Below are 21,047 nucleotides of genomic sequence, written 5' to 3' on the forward strand. Positions count from 1 at the left end.
GCTGACGCTTCATTTCCTGCAGTGATTGGGGTGGTTGATTAACTGGGAAATGTCATCCTTGCTCCCCAGACAGAACATGGAGTTTCTGGGGTTTGAGATATGCTCTGTCAGTAAAAGACTGTTTCTTCCATCACGTAATGCTTTGTTGATTTTAAATTCATCTCTTTCTTTTCAGAGCTCAATCACCATATATTTGAGGAAAGCTGTGGCTCTGTTGGGAACCCTGACAGCATCCTTCCCTGCAGTACAGTGGGGTCAGCTTCACTCCAGGACCCTACAAAAGTGGATTCTATCGAAATGGGACAAGCAACAAACTTCTTTGGACAAGAAAGTGGTGATTCCCTGGAGTGTCAAACAATCTCTGGACTGGTGGTTAGATCACGATCATCGATGTACAGGAAATCTCTGGGAATTTCCTCAACAAACAGTCATCACAACAGATGCAAGCTCTTGGGGATGGGGAGCTTACCTGGACAACTTACCAGCCAGGGTCAATGGTCAGCACAGACTGAAGGGATGTCGTCAAACTACAGAGAACTGCGAGCTGTTTGGGAAGCTCTTTAATCCTTCAGCCAGCTTATCCATCAACGTCACGTTACAATCAGGACGGACAACAGCACAGTGGTGGCCTAACTCATTCGTCAGGGAGGTACAAGAAGCAAATCATTAAGGGTTCTAACATCAAAGATTCTGTTCTAGGAAGAGAAGAATCTAAAGTCCGTAAAAGCTGTTCACCTAAAAGGAACTCTAAATCACATAGCAGATTATCTGAGCAGAACGAATGTTTATCAGGACGAATGGTCCCTAAACGACCAAGTCTTCAATCAAATCTCACATCTTTGGGGTGCCCCAGAATTTGACTAATTTGCAAGGAAAAGCAATGCCAAATGTCTGCTCCCTGTGTCCCAAGGACAACCCCTGGGCAGTGGACGCCTTCTTGATCAGTTGGAGTAATCACCGACTTTATCTGTTTCCTCCCTTGGGGCTAATTTCAAAAAACAAGATTCACCCAGATGGGGCTCAAGCGATCCTGGTTGTTCCTTTTTGGCCCAAGAGACCCTGGTTTGCGCTACTGCAGAGTTTAGCTTCAGATCATCTGATTCTACCAGATCGTCCAGACCTGCTGAGCCAGGGTCCGATTCTCCATCACAATCCAGGTATTCTTCACCTTTCTGCTTGGAGCCTGAATAGGAGTTATTAATGAAGAAGGTCTTTTCAAACAAGTTATCTGAAACACTTATTCAAAGCAGGAAGAAGGTGACGAGACAAATTTATGCTAAATCATGGAACATCTACAACAACTGGTGTCGGCTAAACACCAAAGATCCTTATCTCTCTACTTCAGTGCTGGAGTTTCTGCAGGATGGCTTCCAAAAAGGTCTCAGCGCAAGTACTCTAAAAGTTCAAACCTCTGCGATTTAGTGTTTTTCTGGAAAGAAGATTGGCTGAAGAAGAATTTGTTATTCGTTTCTTCAGGGCTCAAAAGAGACTAAGACCTACAGTACACATATAAGTTCCAACTTGGAACTTGAACACAGTATTGCAAGCTTTATGTGAACCTCCTTTTGAGCCCATCTATGATATTTCAGATAAATATCTTACTCTTAAAACTGCCTTTCTTCTAGCAATAACTTCGGCCAAAAGGGTGGGAGAGTTGCAAGCTCTATCAATCAATGAGCCTTACTGTGTCATTTCAGAAGATCGGATTACTCTTCGCTTGGACATCTCTTTTCTGCCAAAAATTGTATCCAAGTTTCATAGATATCAGGAAATCTTTTTACCATATTTTTGCAGTAACCCGTCAAATCAAAAGGAAAGAACAATTACACTGTTTAGATGTGAGAGGGTGTCTGATAAGAATATCTTCAGCAGTCCAAGACCTGGCGGAAGTCCAATGCTCTATTAGTTCTCTTTGCTGGAAAGTTCAGTGGAAAACAGGCCTCTAAAGCAACCATAGCAAGATGGATCAGACAAGCCATTGCTTTGAATCTTACTTGCACCAAGGCAAGCAGTTATCAGGTCGAGTGAAAGCTCATTCGACACGAGCAGTTTCTACTTCGCGGGCAGAGAGAGCAGGAGCTACTATTGAGCAAATTTGTAAAGCGGCAACCTGGTCAAGCCACAATACTTTTGTTAAACATTACAGACTTGATTTAACCTCGAACTCTGACTTATGTTTTGGTAGAAGAGTTTTGCAGGCTGTTATCCCTCCCTAATTATGTCTTCTCCTCTCAGGCTTGCTGCCTTGAGACGTCCTGGAAAGACAAACTTACTTGCGGTAACGTCTTTTCCAGGGGTCGGAAGGACAGCACCCTTACTACCCACCCGGATGTCTTGTTTATTATTAAAAATTATTTGAAGCATCATTCTGTGTGGAGTCTTTTTTTATTACTGAAGAGGGTAAGGGGATGCTTACACACACACATATATATATATATACAGTATATATATATATATATATATATATATATATATATATATATATACATACACAGTATATATATGTACGTATGTATATATATATATATTCTATGCTTGCCTAATCCCATTATGCTAATTGTTTTAACTAGCTTCCTGTCCAGATGGTAATGGATGGAGACAAGTCTCAGGGTTGCTGTCCTTCCGACTCCTGGAAAAGACGTTACCGCAAGTAAGTTTGTCTTTAGTTTTGTAGGAATTTCAAAAGTTCCTGTTTGAACCACTAGACCAGACAACTATCCATTACAACAGCTAGACAAATAGGAGTTCTACAGGCCTTAGCTGTAAAGGACCCCTTTATGAAGATCTTGCCAGATAAAATTATATTGGGGACGGATCCAACATATGTCTCGAAAGTGAACTCAGAAGTCTCACAGAAGCCAGGAAATAGGTCTACCCTCCTTCTGTGATAATCTAGGTTTAGAGCAAGGGTCCCCAAACTTTTTTAGTCAAGGGCTGGGTCAACATACTTTAGACTGCTGGGGGGCCAGAGTGTACATAAAATGATGTAGAAAAACATTACATTGAACCTAGGTAGTATAAATAGCGCCTGAAACACAGCTGTGTGACGCAGCTGTCCCCCTGGGAGACAGGAGAGCGATCGGCTCTCATAGGCTGAAGCTTATGCCAGCCGATCGCCCCTATTGGCTGGCTGGGGAAGGGAGGGAGTTTGAAAAAAAAATAGATTAAATAAATAAGGAAATGTATTTATAAAATAATGCAAAAAATATTTATTAAAAAAAAAAAATAAACACTGGAGGGAGGGGATCACTTGTGTGCTGTTGTGGGGTCATGCTGCAGTTGCCCATTTAGAAAATGGCCTGGTCTTTAGGGGGGTTAACACTGCGCCCTCAAGTGGTTAAAGGGAACCTGAGACAAGAAGCGTAAGGTTCCATACTTACCTGGGGCTTCCCGTAAGCCCCCTTGCCGTCTCCGCGTTGCCTCTGGTCCCTGGCAATTAAGCCTGAAAGCCTAGCAGAGTTCCGCCTGCGCAACCACAGAACGCTCCTAGGGACGGGAGCACGATTGGGGAGCGCACCCGGCCAGGCCACGCATGCGCAACGAAGCTCAACTAGGCCAGGCTTTTGGGCTTATTGCCTGGGACTTGAGCCACCAGGGGAGACGGTGAGAGACGAGCGGTCCTAAGGGGGCTTAAGGAAGCCTCAGGTTAACATGTTACCTGAGACGTTTCTCGTCTTGGGTGCACGGTAAGGCAGGGAACACATTTGCAGGGCAGGTTTTGTTATGATCATGTCTGCAGTGTTTACTGATGGCTGCAGTGGTATTGTAACCCAAGCAGTTCTGATGTTATTACATGCATTTTCTTGCATAGTTTGGTTTGCACTTAAACTAGTTGCTGATTCCATCTGCAGTCACTCTGAAATTAATGACAGTTTAACATGCTCTTGTGTAAACAAACATTGTCTGCTGCAGTGGAGGGGCAGTCCCTTTCCTGCAGGCTGCATATCATTGTCTGCCTTTTCCTGCTATCAGCCTGTGATTAATTATCATTCACTTGTGTGGGAATCTGCAGGTCTGCTCCCATTGGATGACCTCAGTATAAAGAACTGCTTCCTGCAATGTCTCATGGGCTACCATAGTCTCAGATTCTATCTGTTACTCTGCTCGTGCCCCACCTCGTTCCTGGTCCGTGTGGACTGCGCTGACTCCTGCGAAGGGGTCAGCGAGTCCTCCTAGTTCTGCTCTTGTTCTAGAAGTTGCTACTTGCTTGTCTTGTGTCATATATTGGTTCATCGCCAATATATACGCATACTTGCGCATTTTGTTATTTTCCTTGTATTTGTGTTACGTTGATATATCAGTGTCGCTGATATATACGTACACGAACTGTTTATTTCCTGTGTTCAGTTAGTCAGTTTTCCAGCACGTTTTGGTAGTTTGCGCGTACCGTGAACACCCGTGCTGAGCTAGTTATCCTGTTCCTGGTCCTGTTTGTGGGTTGCGTTCATCTCTGCGAAGAGATAGCGAATCCTTCTGAGTCCTGTTCCCTGTATTGCTCCAGTCCTAGTCAGCGTTCCTGCTTATGTCATATATCGGTTCATTGCCGATATATACATATGTTAGTCAGACCTTACAAATAGTTTCATTGATAGCTGTAATTGTAATACGCTAGGAAAACATACTTATTGTATATTTATCTGTGTTACGTTCATCTATCTCGATCCTGCTATTTTCTGACTATCCTGTCCTGTCTTTGTGAGGCACGCCATCGCCGCAACGCATTGGCTGCCTCATTCCAGTCTGTCTGGTTTTGGACGCTTGCTGTCGCTAAGTAGCCGCTAGCTAGCAAGCGTTCATTCTGTCTACTTGTTCTGATCTCCTCAGTCCTGGTTTATGCGCTCAGCGCTACTTTGCGCTGGGACGTTATTACGAAAGTGTTGTTTGTGGCTGTTCGGATCTGCACCGGCTCTGTGCACCACAATCTCCTATTGGAGTCAGTCCTCTCCTCCACTAAACTGGGGATATCCTGATCCCTTGTGCTGGTGTGTGTACCTCCTTCACGTCAGCTTATGTGTTGTATGCTGACTGTGGAGATTACACCTCCAAGTTTAACATTATGGTAGCCCCATTACCAATCCCCATTGTGGGGGGGGTTCCCAGCAAAAATGACACTGTTTGTTTTGGTTCCTGTTCCTTTAAGAAATTTGAGAAGCTCAATTCTGAAACAGAAAATGAGTTTTTTTCTGAATGTACCAGGTTCCTGGCCAATCCCGAGCTCCAGGCTACTCCTGTTTCAACGTGGGCCTCCCAGCTAGTTTATGTTTTATTTAAGGGAAGATTGTTTCAGTGGGCCTACGATGTCTTGGATCATACCAATTTAAAAGAAAGACCACTGGAATTTCTAGCGTATGTGATCCATAACTGGCTGCGCAAAACCGATTTGCCTAGCCCTTTTGATAAGCTCCTGGCAGCTTGTCAATCAGCTGCTCCTTCTACTGCTTACAAAAATAATCAGCAAGCAGATAATTGTTCTGATAACTTTTCTTCTGCTAAGGCAGCAGGGTCTAAAGCTAAACGTAAACGCTCCAAAAGAAAGGCGTTACAATCAGCGGAGTCGTTGCCCTTAGCGACTGCGCATCAGATCTGTAATGAGACTCCGCCAGTAGCAGATAATGAAATTCAGTCACCATTCAGGGGAGTCAAATGGACCTATGAAACTACTAATGAACTTTCATTGCTAGCCAGGGAAAATAAAAGTTCTTGTTTAAATGAATTATCTGAATATGATTATGAAGATATATTACAGAGTATTGAACAGATCAATTTATTCGTGCAGCAAGGGAAATTTGCATACACTACAGTTCAACACTTGCTACAGGTATTGGAGATCCTTAGGAATAAGAAATCGGCCAATCACCTGCTAAATAACCCAATGTATGTTTCTGCCACTAACACATTTGCAAACTATGATCAGCCGGAATGCTCAGCTGTTAAATATGCATGGGATCCTCCATTTGAGAGAGGAGAGATGGAAGCCCTGGTCTATGAATGGAAGAAAGATGCAAGTTCATTTTGTCAGTTTTACAGTGCAAAAAGTGAATTAGTATTGAATGCATGCATTAAGTCTGCCTATAACCTAATAAAAACTGGTGTGTGTGGGTATGACTTTGTGGCTCCATTGATCGATGTGTGGAGAATGATTCTGGATGATTTTTATGCGATTCAATCAGTTGATACCAGGGAAGACACACTGTCAAGTGGAGATTGTTCCACTTCCTCAGTTCCTGAGGACTCGCCTGCTTCAGCACCTTTGGCTGATTCAGCGAGTGATTCAGAGCTCCTTTTGTGTGAAATTGAAGTTCCTGTAATTCCACCCTGTACCATGGATAACTCAGTGTTACTTCCCAGTAAGACAGAAATTACTAATACTTCCTTAATCTTGCCCTGCACAAATTTCTCAGCAGAGGACCCAGAGGTCCTGCTGACTTCTGAGTCCAGCCTAGCCAGTACTCATGAGTCTTTGTTCAGTGAAACAGACACCAGAAAAATCTTGCCTGTCTCTGCAAACACTTCTGCAGAAATTACCTGTGTTAATAAAGTTCAACTCCTGTCTGATCCAGCAGATGCCAATAGATGCACTACATCAGTTTCTGAGTCCCAGCAATCCTGTCCAGAAATCTCAGAACCCCAGCATCTGAATTTTCCAATTTCACAATTGAATGGTGATTTAGATGCGCAAACATTGTGTTTTGATCTTCCTGTTTCTACACCTCACTCTAGTTTCATGAATAACTCAGAGCGTCTATGTGAGTCCGAAATCGCAGAATTATTACCGTGTTCAGAAAATGTTCCAGTGAACTTGCCCTGTACCATGAATTGTGCAGTAGATCTCTCCAATGAAACTCAGGTCACAGAATCATTATGCTGTCCAGCAGGTGCTTCCATGGTTTTGCCCTGCAGTGTGGACTGTTCGGTGATCCTGTCCAGTGAAGCTGTGGTCACAGAGTCTTATGCTTCACCCAGTACTTTGGATACTTCAAACCCTCTAGCAGAACAGTCTGAGGCACTGCTTACCTCAGTTGGTGTTACAGTAATATTCACTTGTCTAGCAGCTGTTTTGGAATTACAGTCTGCTCTAATAAAACTTGATGAATTTCTGCCCAGCGAAGCAGAAGCCATTGAAATATTGTCCTCGTCAGCAAGTGTGTTAGATACCTTGCCCTGTACACAGTCTGATTTAACCAATGTTGTTGAGTCCCTCTCCAGTGTTGTAACAGCCGAGGAACTCCAGCCCTGTCCTCTGAATGTTTCAAAAGTCTTGCCCTGTAACATGGATAATTCTGACTCGCTGGAAAAAATAATAGAAATCTCAGAATTTCAGTCCGGGTTAATGAGTGTTTCTGAAACCCAGCCCTGTATCCTGGAAAATTCTGGTTCTCTGGCCGGTGTGGCAGAAGTTCCTGAATCCCCTTCCTGTCCGGTGAGTTACTCAGTTTTGCCTAGTTCAGTGGGGATTGCTGCACTATTGACTTGTTTTGCAGCCCTTCATGAGCTCCAATCCAGTGTATTTGATGAGTCTCTGTCTAGTCCAGAAGAAGTTATGGGAACCCTGTCTAGTTCGGTGCATACATCAGAAGATTTGTCCTGTCCTGTAAATGCCCCTGAACATGATTTGTTAATAACTTTGCTGGAATCAGAGACATCTAAGTCTGATCCTGCATTTTTTAGTGAGAATCCAGTAACTGTGAAGTCTAGTCATGATGATTTTTTTTTGCCCAGTCCTGGTTTCGGTCCTACCTTGACTGACTTTGAGGTTTGCAGTTCCTTGACATGCCCAGAAGTCTCTCTTGTGCCGGTGTGCCCAGATGTGCTTCGTATGCCAGAGTGCCCAAGTGTGTCTGTGTTGGCGTGCTCACACGCTTCCCTAGTGGAGACATGTTCTGATGTTGCCGGTTGGCCTGCATGCCCGGAGATGGTTCTGGTCCCTAAAAACCCTGATCTTGATGTTTGTCCTTGTGACCCTGACTCTAGAGTTGCCCTGGGTTCCATAGGGGTTCTTGATGGTTCTACATGTGAGCCTAAGGGGCGTTCTGACCTGTGGGGATCTCTTTGGAGCTTCCAAGTGTTCTGGGAGATCTCTGAGGAAACTTGTCCTGGTACCTTGGACTGGTTCAACGGTGGGTTTTGTGTTGGTGGGGACAGTTCCGGTGGGCATTGCAAAGGCTTTGGCGTTTTTGGACAGTCCCGGGAAGGCGATGGGTATCGCTCAGAGAGTTTCTGGGGGCTTTTCTCTGGAAGTCGTGGTTCTGATGGGTATCACACTGAGGCTTGTGGTGCTGACGGGCATGGTTCTGTAGGTTCTGGTTCTGATGGGTCCAGTCTTGTGGGGACTGATTCTGGAATTTGGTCTTGCCGGGCTATCCCGGTCATCATGAATTATCAGTCAGATTGTTTTGTTGGGAATTTCAGTTTCGAAAAGCGTCTGGTATCCGCCTTTAAGGGGGGGGGTAATGTTATGATCATGTCTGCAGCGTTTACTGATGGCTGCAGTGGTATTGTAACCCAAGCAGTTCTGATGTCATTACATGCATTTTCTTGCATAGTTTGGTTTGCACTTAAACTAGTTGCTGATTCCATCTGCAGTCACTCTGAAATTAATGACAGTTTAACATGCTCTTGTGTAAACAAACATTGTCTGCTGCAGTGGAGGGGCAGTCCCTTTCCTGCAGGCTGCATATCATTGTCTGCCTTTTCCTGCTATCAGCCTGTGATTAATTATCATTCACTTGTGTGGGAATCTGCAGGTCTGCTCCCATTGGATGACCTCAGTATAAAGAACTGCTTCCTGCAATGTCTCATGGGCTACCATAGTCTCAGATTCTATCTGTTACTCTGCTCGTGCCCCACCTCGTTCCTGGTCCGTGTGGACTGCGCTGACTCCTGCGAAGGGGTCAGCGAGTCCTCCTAGTTCTGCTCTTGTTCTAGAAGTTGCTACTTGCTTGTCTTGTGTCATATATTGGTTCATCGCCAATATATACGCATACTTGCGCATTTTGTTATTTTCCTTGTATTTGTGTTACGTTGATATATCAGTGTCGCTGATATATACGTACACGAACTGTTTATTTCCTGTGTTCAGTTAGTCAGTTTTCCAGCACGTTTTGGTAGTTTGCGCGTACCGTGAACACCCGTGCTGAGCCAGTTATCCTGTTCCTGGTCCTGTTTGTGGGTTGCGTTCATCTCTACGAAGAGATAGCGAATCCTTCTGAGTCCTGTTCCCTGTATTGCTCCAGTCCTAGTCAGCGTTCCTGCTTATGTCATATATCGGTTCATTGCCGATATATACATATGTTAGTCAGACCTTACAAATAGTTTCATTGATAGCTGTAATTGTAATACGCTAGGAAAACATACTTATTGTATATTTATCTGTGTTACGTTCATCTATCTCGATCCTGCTATTTTCTGACTATCCTGTCCTGTCTTTGTGAGGCACGCCATCGCCGCAACGCATTGGCTGCCTCATTCCAGTCTGTCTGGTTTTGGACGCTTGCTGTCGCTAAGTAGCCGCTAGCTAGCAAGCGTTCATTCTGTCTACTTGTTCTGATCTCCTCAGTCCTGGTTTATGCGCTCAGCGCTACTTTGCGCTGGGACGTTATTACGAAAGTGTTGTTTGTGGCTGTTCGGATCTGCACCGGCTCTGTGCACCACAATCTCCTATTGGAGTCAGTCCTCTCCTCCACTAAACTGGGGATATCCTGATCCCTTGTGCTGGTGTGTGTACCTCCTTCACGTCAGCTTATGTGTTGTATGCTGACTGTGGAGATTACACCTCCAAGCTTAACAGGTTTCCAGTGAAATTTCCGGGTCTCTGTCGACTTTTGCGTTAACGCGTACAGTTTTCTGGGAACATGTCCACATTTCCGAGTTTGTGGAGGTATGTACAGTATGCAAACATGTGCTTCGTACGGAAAAAAGCAGAAAGCTATGCGATTTAAAAATGTGCGGGAAATGTGAATGTGAAACATGAACCAACAGTCGCGTTTCCCGCGAAAGGCTATTGACTTTAATAGCCTGTAGAATCATGCGGATTCTGCTGTCCATGGCAAAATGCGCACAAACGCCTCTAGTGTGTTCCCTGCCAAAAGGGAACCGTAACTTCAGTGCGTTTTAAAATCACACAGCTCTCTGCTTTTTTCTGCACGACGCACACATTCGCATACAGTATCTGCTGCCACAAATGTGGAAATGCGTAAACGTTCACTGAAAACGTTTGCATTAAACGTGAACACAAAAGCCGACTGAGACCCGGGAATCGCAGGAAAAAACAGCCCTGTATGTGTGTTCTCTGCCTTAAAGTGCATGTGCGGGTGCGCGTGAATGTGCACAGTAGAATTGTTCAAATTTTGCCATCTGTGGCAAATCGCACACAGACGTGCCTAGTGTGTTCCCCGTCTAAAGTGAACCTTAATTTCCATGCGTTTTAAAATCGCACAGCTTTCTGCTTTTTTTCTGCATGACACACACGTTTGCATACAGTACATGCTGCCAGAAATGCAGAAACGTTCATGGAAAACTTTTCACGTTAAACAGGAACGCAAAAGCCAACTTAGACCCAGGAATCGCAGCGAAAACAGCTGTGCAAACGTGTTCCCTGCCTTAAAGTGTGCGTGCACGTGCATGTGCACTGTAGAATCATGTGTGTTTTGCCGTCCGGGGTAAAATGCGCACAAATGCGTTTAGTGTGTTCTCTGCCTAACAGGAATCTTAACTAAACTACAAAAAAACTAAAAACTAAATTGCCTGAGGCTTCTACCAGCCCCCTGGAGCCCCCACTGCCCTTAACATCCTGGAATGGTCCCCTGCTGTGGCTTAGTTTTGATTTTGGCAACCGGGCCAGTTGCTAGCCACTACGCCTGGACAGCCCTGGCCGCGCGCGTCCTCAATCACACTCCCCCACAGGGAGCATCATGCACATGCGCAGTAGGAGAAAATCTTGGACTATGCACTTGCACTATGGTGCAAAAAGTGAATTTTCCCATTTTGAAGCATCTATGACTTTTCTGACCACCTGTCATGTTTCATGAGGGGCTAGAATTCCAGGATAGTATAAATACCCCCCAAATGACCCCATTGTGCAGGACGTTCCCATTCTAATTTTCAGAATGGTAACATTTATGACATGTATCAAATGTTCTGTCATTCCAAGGCCTTTGATAAGAATGACATTATATTACATTTGGTGAAAAAAATGTCCTTTAGCGCTACTGGTAGTTAACAGTCTGCCATATGCCCCAAAATATAACTGGTTACGTATATAGGTTATGATTTTAACCGTGCCAAGCAAAGGTATATAATTTGGGGCCAAAGTAAAAAAAAAAAACTGTAGGAAATACAATTTTCAAAGTTATGGTACAATTTCAGTAAAACCACATAAGTACAAAATATGTATATCTGAGTAGGCCTGGGTCTCTAGTTTTCAGAATGGTGACATGGCTTTTCTTGACTTTCAGAAGCTCCATGGGTTTTGTTAAAAAATAATGACTATTACTTTTGGTGCAAAAAATGGCCTTAAAAAATCAACTGGTGCTGCTCATGGTTAACAGCGTATTGCGTGGCCAAAAAGCTATCTGATTATGTATATAGGGTGTAATTTTATTCGTGACAAGCGAGAGAATAGAATTTGGGGTGTTTGAGATCTGAGGCCTATGTCGTTTGAATTTTTTTTTTAGCAGCAAACTGAATGAAAAGCAATAAAATGTATATTTTCATACACTGTTTACCAAAATAAAACACTTGAAAAAACAAACAAACAAGAGTGACAGAATTGAAAAGAGAACACAAACAGTTACCTTAGGGACTCAGCTTTTTAACCACTTTAGGACCGTAGGCTTTAACCCCCTTAAGGACCAGACCCTTTTTTCCATTCAGACCACTGCAGCTTTCACGGTTTATTGCTCGCTCATACAACCTACCACCTAAATGAATTTTGGCTCCTTTTCTTGTCACTAATAGAGCTTTCTTTTGGTGCTATTTGATTGCTGTTACGATTGTTACTTTATATTATATTCTTTAAAAAAGACATGAATTTTGTCAAATAAATGATTTTTTTTTTACTTTCTGTGCTGACATTTTTCAAATAAAGTAAAATTTCTGTATACATGCAGCACCAAAAATGTGGACAAACATGTTTTTAATAAAGAAAAAAAAAACCCATTCAGCCTATATTGATTAGTTTGGGTAAAAGTTATAGCGTTTACAAACTATGGTGCAAAAAGTGAATTTTCCCATTTTGAAGCATCTATGACTTTTCTGACCACCTGTCATGTTTCATGAGGGGCTAGAATTCCAGGATAGTATAAATACCCCCCAAATGACCCCATTTTGGAAAGAAGACATCCCAAAGTATTCACTGAGAGGCATGGTGAGTTCATAGAAGATTTTATTTTTTGTCACAAGTTAGCGGAAAATGACACTTTGTGACAAAAAAGAAAAAAAAAAGTTTCCATTTCTGCTAACTTGCGACAAAAAAATTGAAATCTGCCACGGACTCACTATGCTCCTCTCTGAATACCTTGAAGTGTCTACTTTCCAAAATGGGGTCATTTGTGGGGTGTGTTTACTGTCCTGGCATTTTGGGGGGTGCCTAATTGTAAGCACCCCTGTAAAGCCTAAAGGTGCTCATTGGACTTTGGGCCCCTTAGCGCAGTTAGGCTGCAAAAAAGTGCCACACATGTGGTATTGCCGTACTCAGGAGGAGTAGTATAATGTGTTTTGGGGTGTATTTTTACACATACCCATGCTGAGTGGGAGAAATCTCTCTGTAAATGGACAATTGTGTGTAAAAAAAATCAAACAATTGTCATTTACAGAGATATTTCTCCCACTCAGCATGGGTATGTGTAAAAATACACCCCAAAACACATTATACTGCTTCTCCTGAGTACGGCGATACCACATGTGGCACTTTTTTGCAGCCTAACTGCGCTAAGGGGCCCAAAGTCCAATGAGTACCTTTAGGATTTCACAGGTCATTTTCGTTTCAAGACTACTCCTCACGGTTTAGGGCCCCTAAAATGCCAGGGCAGTATAGGAACCCCACTAATGACCCCATTTTAGAAAGAAGACACCCCAAGGTATTCCGTTAGGAGTATGGTGAGTTCATAGAAGTTTTTATTTTTTGTCACAAGTTAGCGGAAATTGATTTTAATTGTTTTTTTTCACAAAGTGTCATTTTCCGCTAACTTGTGACAAAAAAATAAAATCTTCTATGAACTCACCATACTCCTAACGAAATACCTGGGGGTGTCTTCTTTCTAGAATGGGGTCATTTGTGGGGTTCCTATACTGCCCTGGCATTTTAGGGGCCCTAAACCGTGAGGAGTAGTCTTGAAACCAAATGTCGCAAAATGACCTGTGAAATCCTAACGGTACTCATTGGACTTTGGGCCCCTTAGCACACTTAGGGTGTAAAAAAGTGCCACACATGTGGTACCGCCGTACTCAGGAGAAGTAGTATAATGTGTTTTGTGGTGTATTTTTACACATACCTATGCTGGGTGGGAGAAATGTCTCTGTAAATGACAATTGTTTGATTTTTTTACACACAATTGTCCATTTACAGAGAGATTTCTCCCACCCAGCATGGGTATGTGTAAAAATACACCCCAAAACACATTAAACTACTTCTCCTGAGTACGGCGATACCATATGTGTGACACTTTTTTGCAGCCTAGGTGCGCTAAGGGGCCCAACGTCCTATTCACAGGTCATTTTGAGGCATTTGTTTTCTAGACTACTCCTCACGGTTTAGGGCCCCTAAAATGCCAGGGCAGTATAGGAACCCCACAAATGACCCCATTCTAGAAAGAAGACACCCCAAAGTATTCCGTTAGGTGTATGGCGAGTTCATAGAAGATTTTATTTTTTTGTCACAAGTTAGTGAAAAATGACACTTTGTGAAAAAAAAACAATAAAAATCAATTTCCGCTAACTTTTGACAAAAAAATAAAATCTTCTATGAACTCGTCATACACCTAACAGAATACCTTGGGTTGTCTTTTTTCTAAAATGGGGTCACTTGTGTGGTTCCTATACCGCCCTGGCATTTTACGGGCCCAAAACCGTGAGTAGCCTGGAAACCAAATGTCTCAAAATTACTGTTCAGGGGTATAAGCATCTGCAAATTTTGATGACAGGTGGTCTATGAGGGGGCGAATTTTGTGGAACCGGTCATAAGCAGGGTGGCCTTTTAGATGACAGGTTGTATTGGGCCTGATCTGATGGATAGGAGTGCTAGGGGGGTGACAGGAGGTGATTGATGGGTGTCTCAGGGGGTGGTTAGAGGGGAAAATAGATGCAATCAATGCACTGGGGAGGTGATCGGAAGGGGGTCTGAGGGGGATCTGAGGGTTTGGCCGAGTGATCAGGAGCCCACACGGGGCAAATTAGGGCCTGATCTGATGGGTAGGTGTGCTAGGGGGTGACAGGAGGTGATTGATGGGTGTCTCAAGGTGTGATTAGAGGGGGGAATAGATGCAAGCAATGCACTGGTGAGGTGATCAGGGCTGGGGTCTGAGGGTATGGGCGGGTGATTGAGTGCCCTAGGGGCAGATAGGGGTCTAATCTGATGGGTAGCAGTGACAGGGGGTGATTGATGGGTAATTAGTGGGTGTTTAGGGTAGAGAACAGATGTAAACCATGCACTTGGGAGGTGATCTGACGTCGGATCTGCGGGCGATCTATTGGTGTGGATGGGTGATCAGATTGCCCGCAAGGGGCAGGTTAGGGGCTGATTGATGGGTGGCAGTGATGGGGGTGATTGATGGGTGGCAGTGACGGGGGGTGATTGATGGGTGATTGACAGGTGATCAGTGGGTTATTACAGGGAAGGACAGATGTAAATAATGCACTGGCGAATTGATAAGGGGGGGTCTGAGGGCAATCTGAGCGTGTACGTGGGTGATTGGGTGCCCACAAGGGGCAGATTAGGGTCTGATCTGATGGGTAACAGTGACAGGTGGTGATTGATGGGTGATTGATGGGTAATTAGTGGGTGTTTAGGGTAGAGAACAGATGTAAACACTGCACTTGGGAGGTGATCTGATGTCAGATCTGCGGGCGATCTATTGGTGTGGGTGGGTGATCAGATTGCCCGCAAGGGGCAGGTTAGGGGCTGATTGATGGGTGGCAGTGACAGGGGGTGATTGATGGGTGGCAGTGACAGGGGGTGATTGATGGGTGATTGACAAGTGATCAGTGGGTTATTACAGGGAAGGACAGATGTAAATAATGCACTGGTGAATTGATAAGGAGGAGGGGGGGGGGGGTCTGAGGGCAATTTGAGCATGTAGGCGGGTGATTGGGTGCCCGCAAGGGGAAGATTAGGGTCTGATCTGATGGGTAACAGTGACGGGGTGATTGATGGGTGATTGATGGGTAATTAGTGGGTGTTAAGGGTAGAGAACAGATGTAAACAATGCACTTGGGAGGTGATCTGATGACGAATCTGCGGGCGATCTATTGGTGTGGGTGGGTGATCAGATTGCCCGCAATGGGCAGGTTAGGGGCTGATTGATGGGTGGCAGTGACAGGGGGTGATTGATGGGTGATTGACAGGTGATCAGGTGGATAGAGGCATACAGTACACAGGGGGGGGGGGGGGGTCTGGGGAGAATCTGAGGGGTGGGGGGTGATCAGGAAGGAGCAGGGGCAGTTTAGGGAATACAAAAAAAAATAGTGTCGACAGATAGTGACAGGGAGTGATTGATGGGTGATTAGGGGGGTGATTGGGTGCGAACAGGGGTCTGGGGGGTGGGCATGGGGGGGGGGGGTCTGAGGGGTGCTATAGGCGATCAGAGGGGGGGGGGGGGAAATCAGTGTGCTTGGGTGCAGACTAGGGTGGCTGCAGCCTGCCCTGGTGGTCCCTCGGACACTGGGACCACCAGGGCAGGAGGCAGCCTGTATAAACGGCTTTGTATACATTACAAAGCCTATTATACTCACGGATCGGCGGAGATTTCTATTCCTCCGCCCGCCGGCGCTGCTAAGTGGCCGGCGAGCTGGAGGCTAAATCCCCGGCCATCGATCCCCGGCGGAGGATCGCGTCACGGATGACGCGATCGCTCCGCCCATGCCCGTACAAGGACTGCCGCCAATTGTACATGCGGCGGTCCTTGCGGGATCCACTTTCCGGCCGCCCCTGTGCAGTGGGCGGTCGGGAAGTGGTTAAATATGTATGTCATGAGGGTGTACTACTCTTATATTTGTTAATAAGGGCTTGTAATCATTGGAAGTGTGCAATGAGAAAACAAAAAACACAACATAGAAAAAATACAACTTTATTTCCAAATATATTGTCACCATACTTTGTTCTAGGGACATAATTTAAATCTTGTGATAACCAGGACAAATAGACAAATAAAATGTGTGGGTTTTATGCATGGTAGCATTGTTTATTTTTAAACTATAGGGGATGGAATTGGAGAAATTGTGTATTTTTTCATTTTTTTTCTTTGGTTTTCCCTTTAAAATGCATAGAAAGTAAAGTAATTACTAAAAGCAAATATCACCCCCAAAAAGCCTAATTTGTGGCAAAAAAAACAAGGTATAGATAATTTTGTTGTGATAAGTATTGAAAAAGTAATTGGCAAATGAAAGGGAGGAGCGCTGACAGATGAAAATTGCTCCGGTCCGTTAGAGTAAAAACCCTTGGGGGTGAAGTGGTTAAAGTGAACTCGAGGTGAGAGTGATATGGAGGTTGCCATATTTATTTCCTTTTAAAGCGGACCCAAACCAAGCATTTTTTTAATTCAAAATATTTAGTTGCACCACTCTGACACAAAGATAAATAAACACTCCTTCAAGCCTATGAGCATTTCAGTGCATGCTTTTCACCCTTCTCTTTCCATAACTAGGGTTATACAAGTGGCAGCCATTAGCAATTCCTCCTATGCCTGACACCTGCTATTCCACCAGTTTGCCGGTTTCTGTCCCGGCAATAAGAAAGGAAGGGAGTGGTTCCTCCATTAAATGTAAAATATTTTATATTTGTCAACATGCAGCTGAAAAAAAGGCTGCTATTTATTTAGTAATTTAGAAAATAGATTGTATTTCTGAAAACTTGTATTTTGAATTTGGGTCCACTTTAAGCAATACCAGTTGCCTGGCTGTCCTGCTGATTCTTTGCCTCTAATACTTTCAGCCATAGACCCTGAACAAGCATGCAGCAGATCAGGTGTTTTTGACAATATTGTCAGAGTGGACTATATGCTGCATGCTTGTTTCAGGTGTAATTCAGACACTACTGTGGCCAAATAGATCCGCAGGGCTGCCAGGCAACTAGTATTGCTTAAAAGGAAATAAAAAATGGCAGCATGTATTACTTTGAAGCTACCTAATTTATTCTTTAGACATGCCCCATCCTAAATAAATGAGAACCTCCAGAGATACATAGAAGTTTTGATAATCTTTTCATAGACACAGTCAGTGCTTTCTTAGGAAACAAGTACAGGTAGATCACCAAGTTTAGCAGCTCTCTGGCTGAAAATAAGTGATATATTAAGAGTGGGATTTCAGATTCTTACGCCTATCTGTGATTCCAGACTAACTTTTTTTTTTTCTATTTCTGAGTAAGGAAAAGTACAAACCTGTGTCTTTTTTATTTCGGGTCTGCTTTTTTATTTTCCCTAGCTTTACCTATAACACATGTAGCAGGGAAAGTTAGAGGAAATCTGGTACATGGGTAATCCCAATTTTGCCAATGTTCAGTGAGACTATGGCCATTATTAGGAAATGTACCTCCATTGTATGTTCCTTTAAAAGCTGTAGAAAGTGTAAATTGATCTTGCGTTTTAAAACTAGCTCTGTCACAGGAAAATAAAGGGTGTAGACAGCTTCCCAGTAGGTTGGTGGGGTTATAAACAACTGTAAAGCCTGACAGAGGTTAAATCCCTCTCTCATGTTATGTAAAAGGGGAAAAAAAGAGTTTTCTGGGATTGCGTTTTAATACTTAGTGCTGCAGTCATTTTGGGGGCACATGGTATTATGTTAATTACTTCGAATTAGTAAGTAAATACGTTATTCAAGAGATGGGTGGCATATTGGTTTATAGACCACAGTTATGTGAGTGTCCCGATTTTCCATATTTTTCACATTGATTTAATTTTGGGTTAATTTCTGTAATGTAATAAATAACTGAAATAATTGTGCTATCTTTGACATTTTTTTTTCTTTGTTCTTTTCTTTCTGTTGATAATGATGTCCAAGCCGTTAAAAGCCATTAGGTGAAAAACCATTTATTGTATTACAATAATCGGTAATAGGAAAAGTCAAACCTGAGCATATCCTTTTTAACATTAGCGTATATTACCTTAGATTTGTATGTATTTTATGTGCACATCATGTTTACAAGGTGTTTCTATTTAGACATATAGTCAGCTGGCACATCCTATTCAGCAAGCCAAAGCAATGGGCCTACAGTTCTATTCCAAGATCCTTGATATTGACAACATTGATGTAAGTGTTTCTGTTGTTTTTTCTCAAATTATATCTAAAATTAAGGTTTGCATAGTACACTCCTTTGACACAACTCCAGTTTGCCAGAAATGTTTACCCTGTCAGACCTGCATTTCTAGTCACAACATGGTATTGTGATTCTGGGTCAAATAGTGGAACAAGGCAAATTAATTAATTACTGAATAAGTACCAAACTTCTCCAAACAAAACTTAAAGGGACTCCGAGCAGTGCAGAAACTATGGAAAGATGCATATCATTTTAAAGCTCTCTTTCTCCTCTTTCCAATGATATATAAACCGCCGCCCTATGCCTTTTAGTTTTCGCTATTTTCGCGATTGAAATTGCCGCGGCCGCAATTTCAATCGCGAAAATAGAGAAAACTAAAGGCGTAGGGCGACGATTTAGGTGTCGCCAGAAAGAGGAGAAAGAGAGCTTTAAAGTGATATCCAACTTTCCATAGTTACATTGTATTATACAGGGCGACTTTTTCTGCTGAATGGAGCTGCTGACACTGGGAAAAGTGTCGTCCTGTGTAATACAAGTAACTATGGGAAGATGGATATCATTTTAAAGCTCTCTTTCTCCTCTTTCTGGCGACACCTAAATCGTCGCCCTACGCCTTTTAGTTTTCTCTATTTTCGCGATTGAAATCGCTGCCGCGGCAATTTCAATCGCAAAAATAGCGAAAAGGCGTAGGGCGGTGGTTTATATATCATTGGAAAGAGGAGAAAGAGAGCTTTAAAATGATATGCATCTTTCCATAGTTTCTGCACTGCTCGGAGTCCCTTTAAGTTATTTTCAATTATCCCATGCCTTCCATACCAATTTAAACGTACCCCTGTTTGCGTCAGTACATCCCCAAGTCTTTTATCCAGACAGGCACCTTCACAGAATTGTTAACCTATAAATTCATTATTGTACATGATGCTGTAGAGTGCACTAAAGTCTCTCTTGAAAAATGCACCAGTGCAAGTGCCCTTACCAAACACTGATTACTGTGAAGAATCCTTAGGGCCAGGGTCACACTTAGCAGAATCACATGCAGTTTCCCCATAGCACATAGTGGGAAATGCATGCAATTCTGCTAAGTGTGACCCTGGTCTAAAGCACACCTGAAGTGAGAGGGATATGGAAGCTGACACATTTTATTTCCTTTTAAACAATGCAAATTGCCTGGCTGTCCAGCTCTTCCTCTACTTCCAATGCTTTTAGCTATAACCCCTGAACAAACATGCAGATCAGGTGTTTCTGACTGGATTAGCCACATGCTTGTTTCAGGTGTGCAATGCAGATGCTACTGAAGCCCAAAAGAACAGCAGGACTGCCATGCAACTGGTATTTTTAAAATGAAATAAATATGGCAACCACCATATCCCTCTCCGTTCAGGTATATTTTACCTGCGGTTAGAAAAAGTCGCCTTGTGTGTGTGATCACATCACTCGGTTATAGTTAGTACATCAGGCCTACCTGGCTCCTCTAGAATTGTACAATAAAACAGCTACTATAAATTGTCCTAAACTCCCTTCTCCCTTGGTTTTTCATTTAAAATTGGAATGTCCTGTGGTAAAGTCTAATTGGGCGCAGGCACTTATGTTTTTACATGACAAAATTGAATGCCCAGCTATCTAAACCCTTCCCTATGTCTGCTGGTTGTGATTCAACAGTCTTTCATTCCAGAAATGTTACCATATGCATGGGGGTCAGCTGAATGAATTTAACTTGATTTGGGATAGGTAGAAAGACATATATGTTTTATTTTGCATATTACCAGTTTACTTTTGCAGTGGCTAATTTCCAGCCCTCCTGGAAAGAAAACTTTTATCTGGTTTCTCAATAGTGCTTACATGTGCAGATTTAGTGGATGATAGGTCCCTCGGTATTTGACTTTTATGGGTGCATATTGTTTCGGCGCCCCTCAGTTCGGCGCGGTAAGAGCCGAATAACGGCTCTCACCACTGCCGCTAAACTCCGAGGCGGGGTTAAAAACTATTCCCTCTCCGAGTTGTTGCAACCGCCAGAGCCCCGAATTACCACTACGCGCCCCACGCAGTATACCATTGGTGCTATGGGGCGCCCAGTTTCGGCGCTCGGCTCTGAGAGCCGCGTGCCGAAGTAAGCTGATCCGGACTTTTATAGTCATGGCATTCTCTGCTTGTTAATTCTTGCCTGTTGAGGTTATATTGCTATTCTGTACTTGTAAACTACTTACGGGTCACGCTGATTTAAATCTACGCCCTGTTTTGATGGCTGCCAGGGCGTAGATTTCAACTCACCACAACTGCGCGCATCCGCCGCTTTCGTCGATCTCGCCGCTGAATCCCCACCGTCTCCCGTCGCAGCAGAGCCCTGTGAGTGGATCCGGAGCTGATTTTATTGGCCTCTTGCCCTGTCTTTCAATGTTAGCAACTACCATTGCCTTACATTGAAATACACGGCCAGGAGCCAATGAAAGCAGCTCCTGGCCGGCTCACAGGATCTTTGCCGTCATAGAGACGGCAGAGTGGGTGGCCCAGGTTCCCGGCGTGCGACGGTGACGGCGGTTGCGGCGGGTATGTGCAGCGATTTGTTGGGATTCCGCCGTTTCTGTAC

General features: G+C 43.7%; 1 protein-coding gene across 1 annotated transcript in view; it reads left to right on the top strand.

The window, feature by feature from the left end:
• The window catches only part of TIMM44 (translocase of inner mitochondrial membrane 44), a 473,841-nt gene that overhangs the window by 411,302 nt on the left and 41,492 nt on the right, over window positions 1-21,047 (top strand). The window contains exon 11 of the mRNA XM_068271176.1: window positions 18,367-18,456. Coding sequence (XP_068127277.1) covers window positions 18,367-18,456 — 90 coding nt within the window. The remainder of the gene's footprint in view (window positions 1-18,366; window positions 18,457-21,047) is intronic.

This window comes from Hyperolius riggenbachi, chromosome 1 (assembly GCF_040937935.1).
Source record: "Hyperolius riggenbachi isolate aHypRig1 chromosome 1, aHypRig1.pri, whole genome shotgun sequence".
NCBI classification, from domain to species: domain Eukaryota; kingdom Metazoa; phylum Chordata; class Amphibia; order Anura; family Hyperoliidae; genus Hyperolius; species Hyperolius riggenbachi.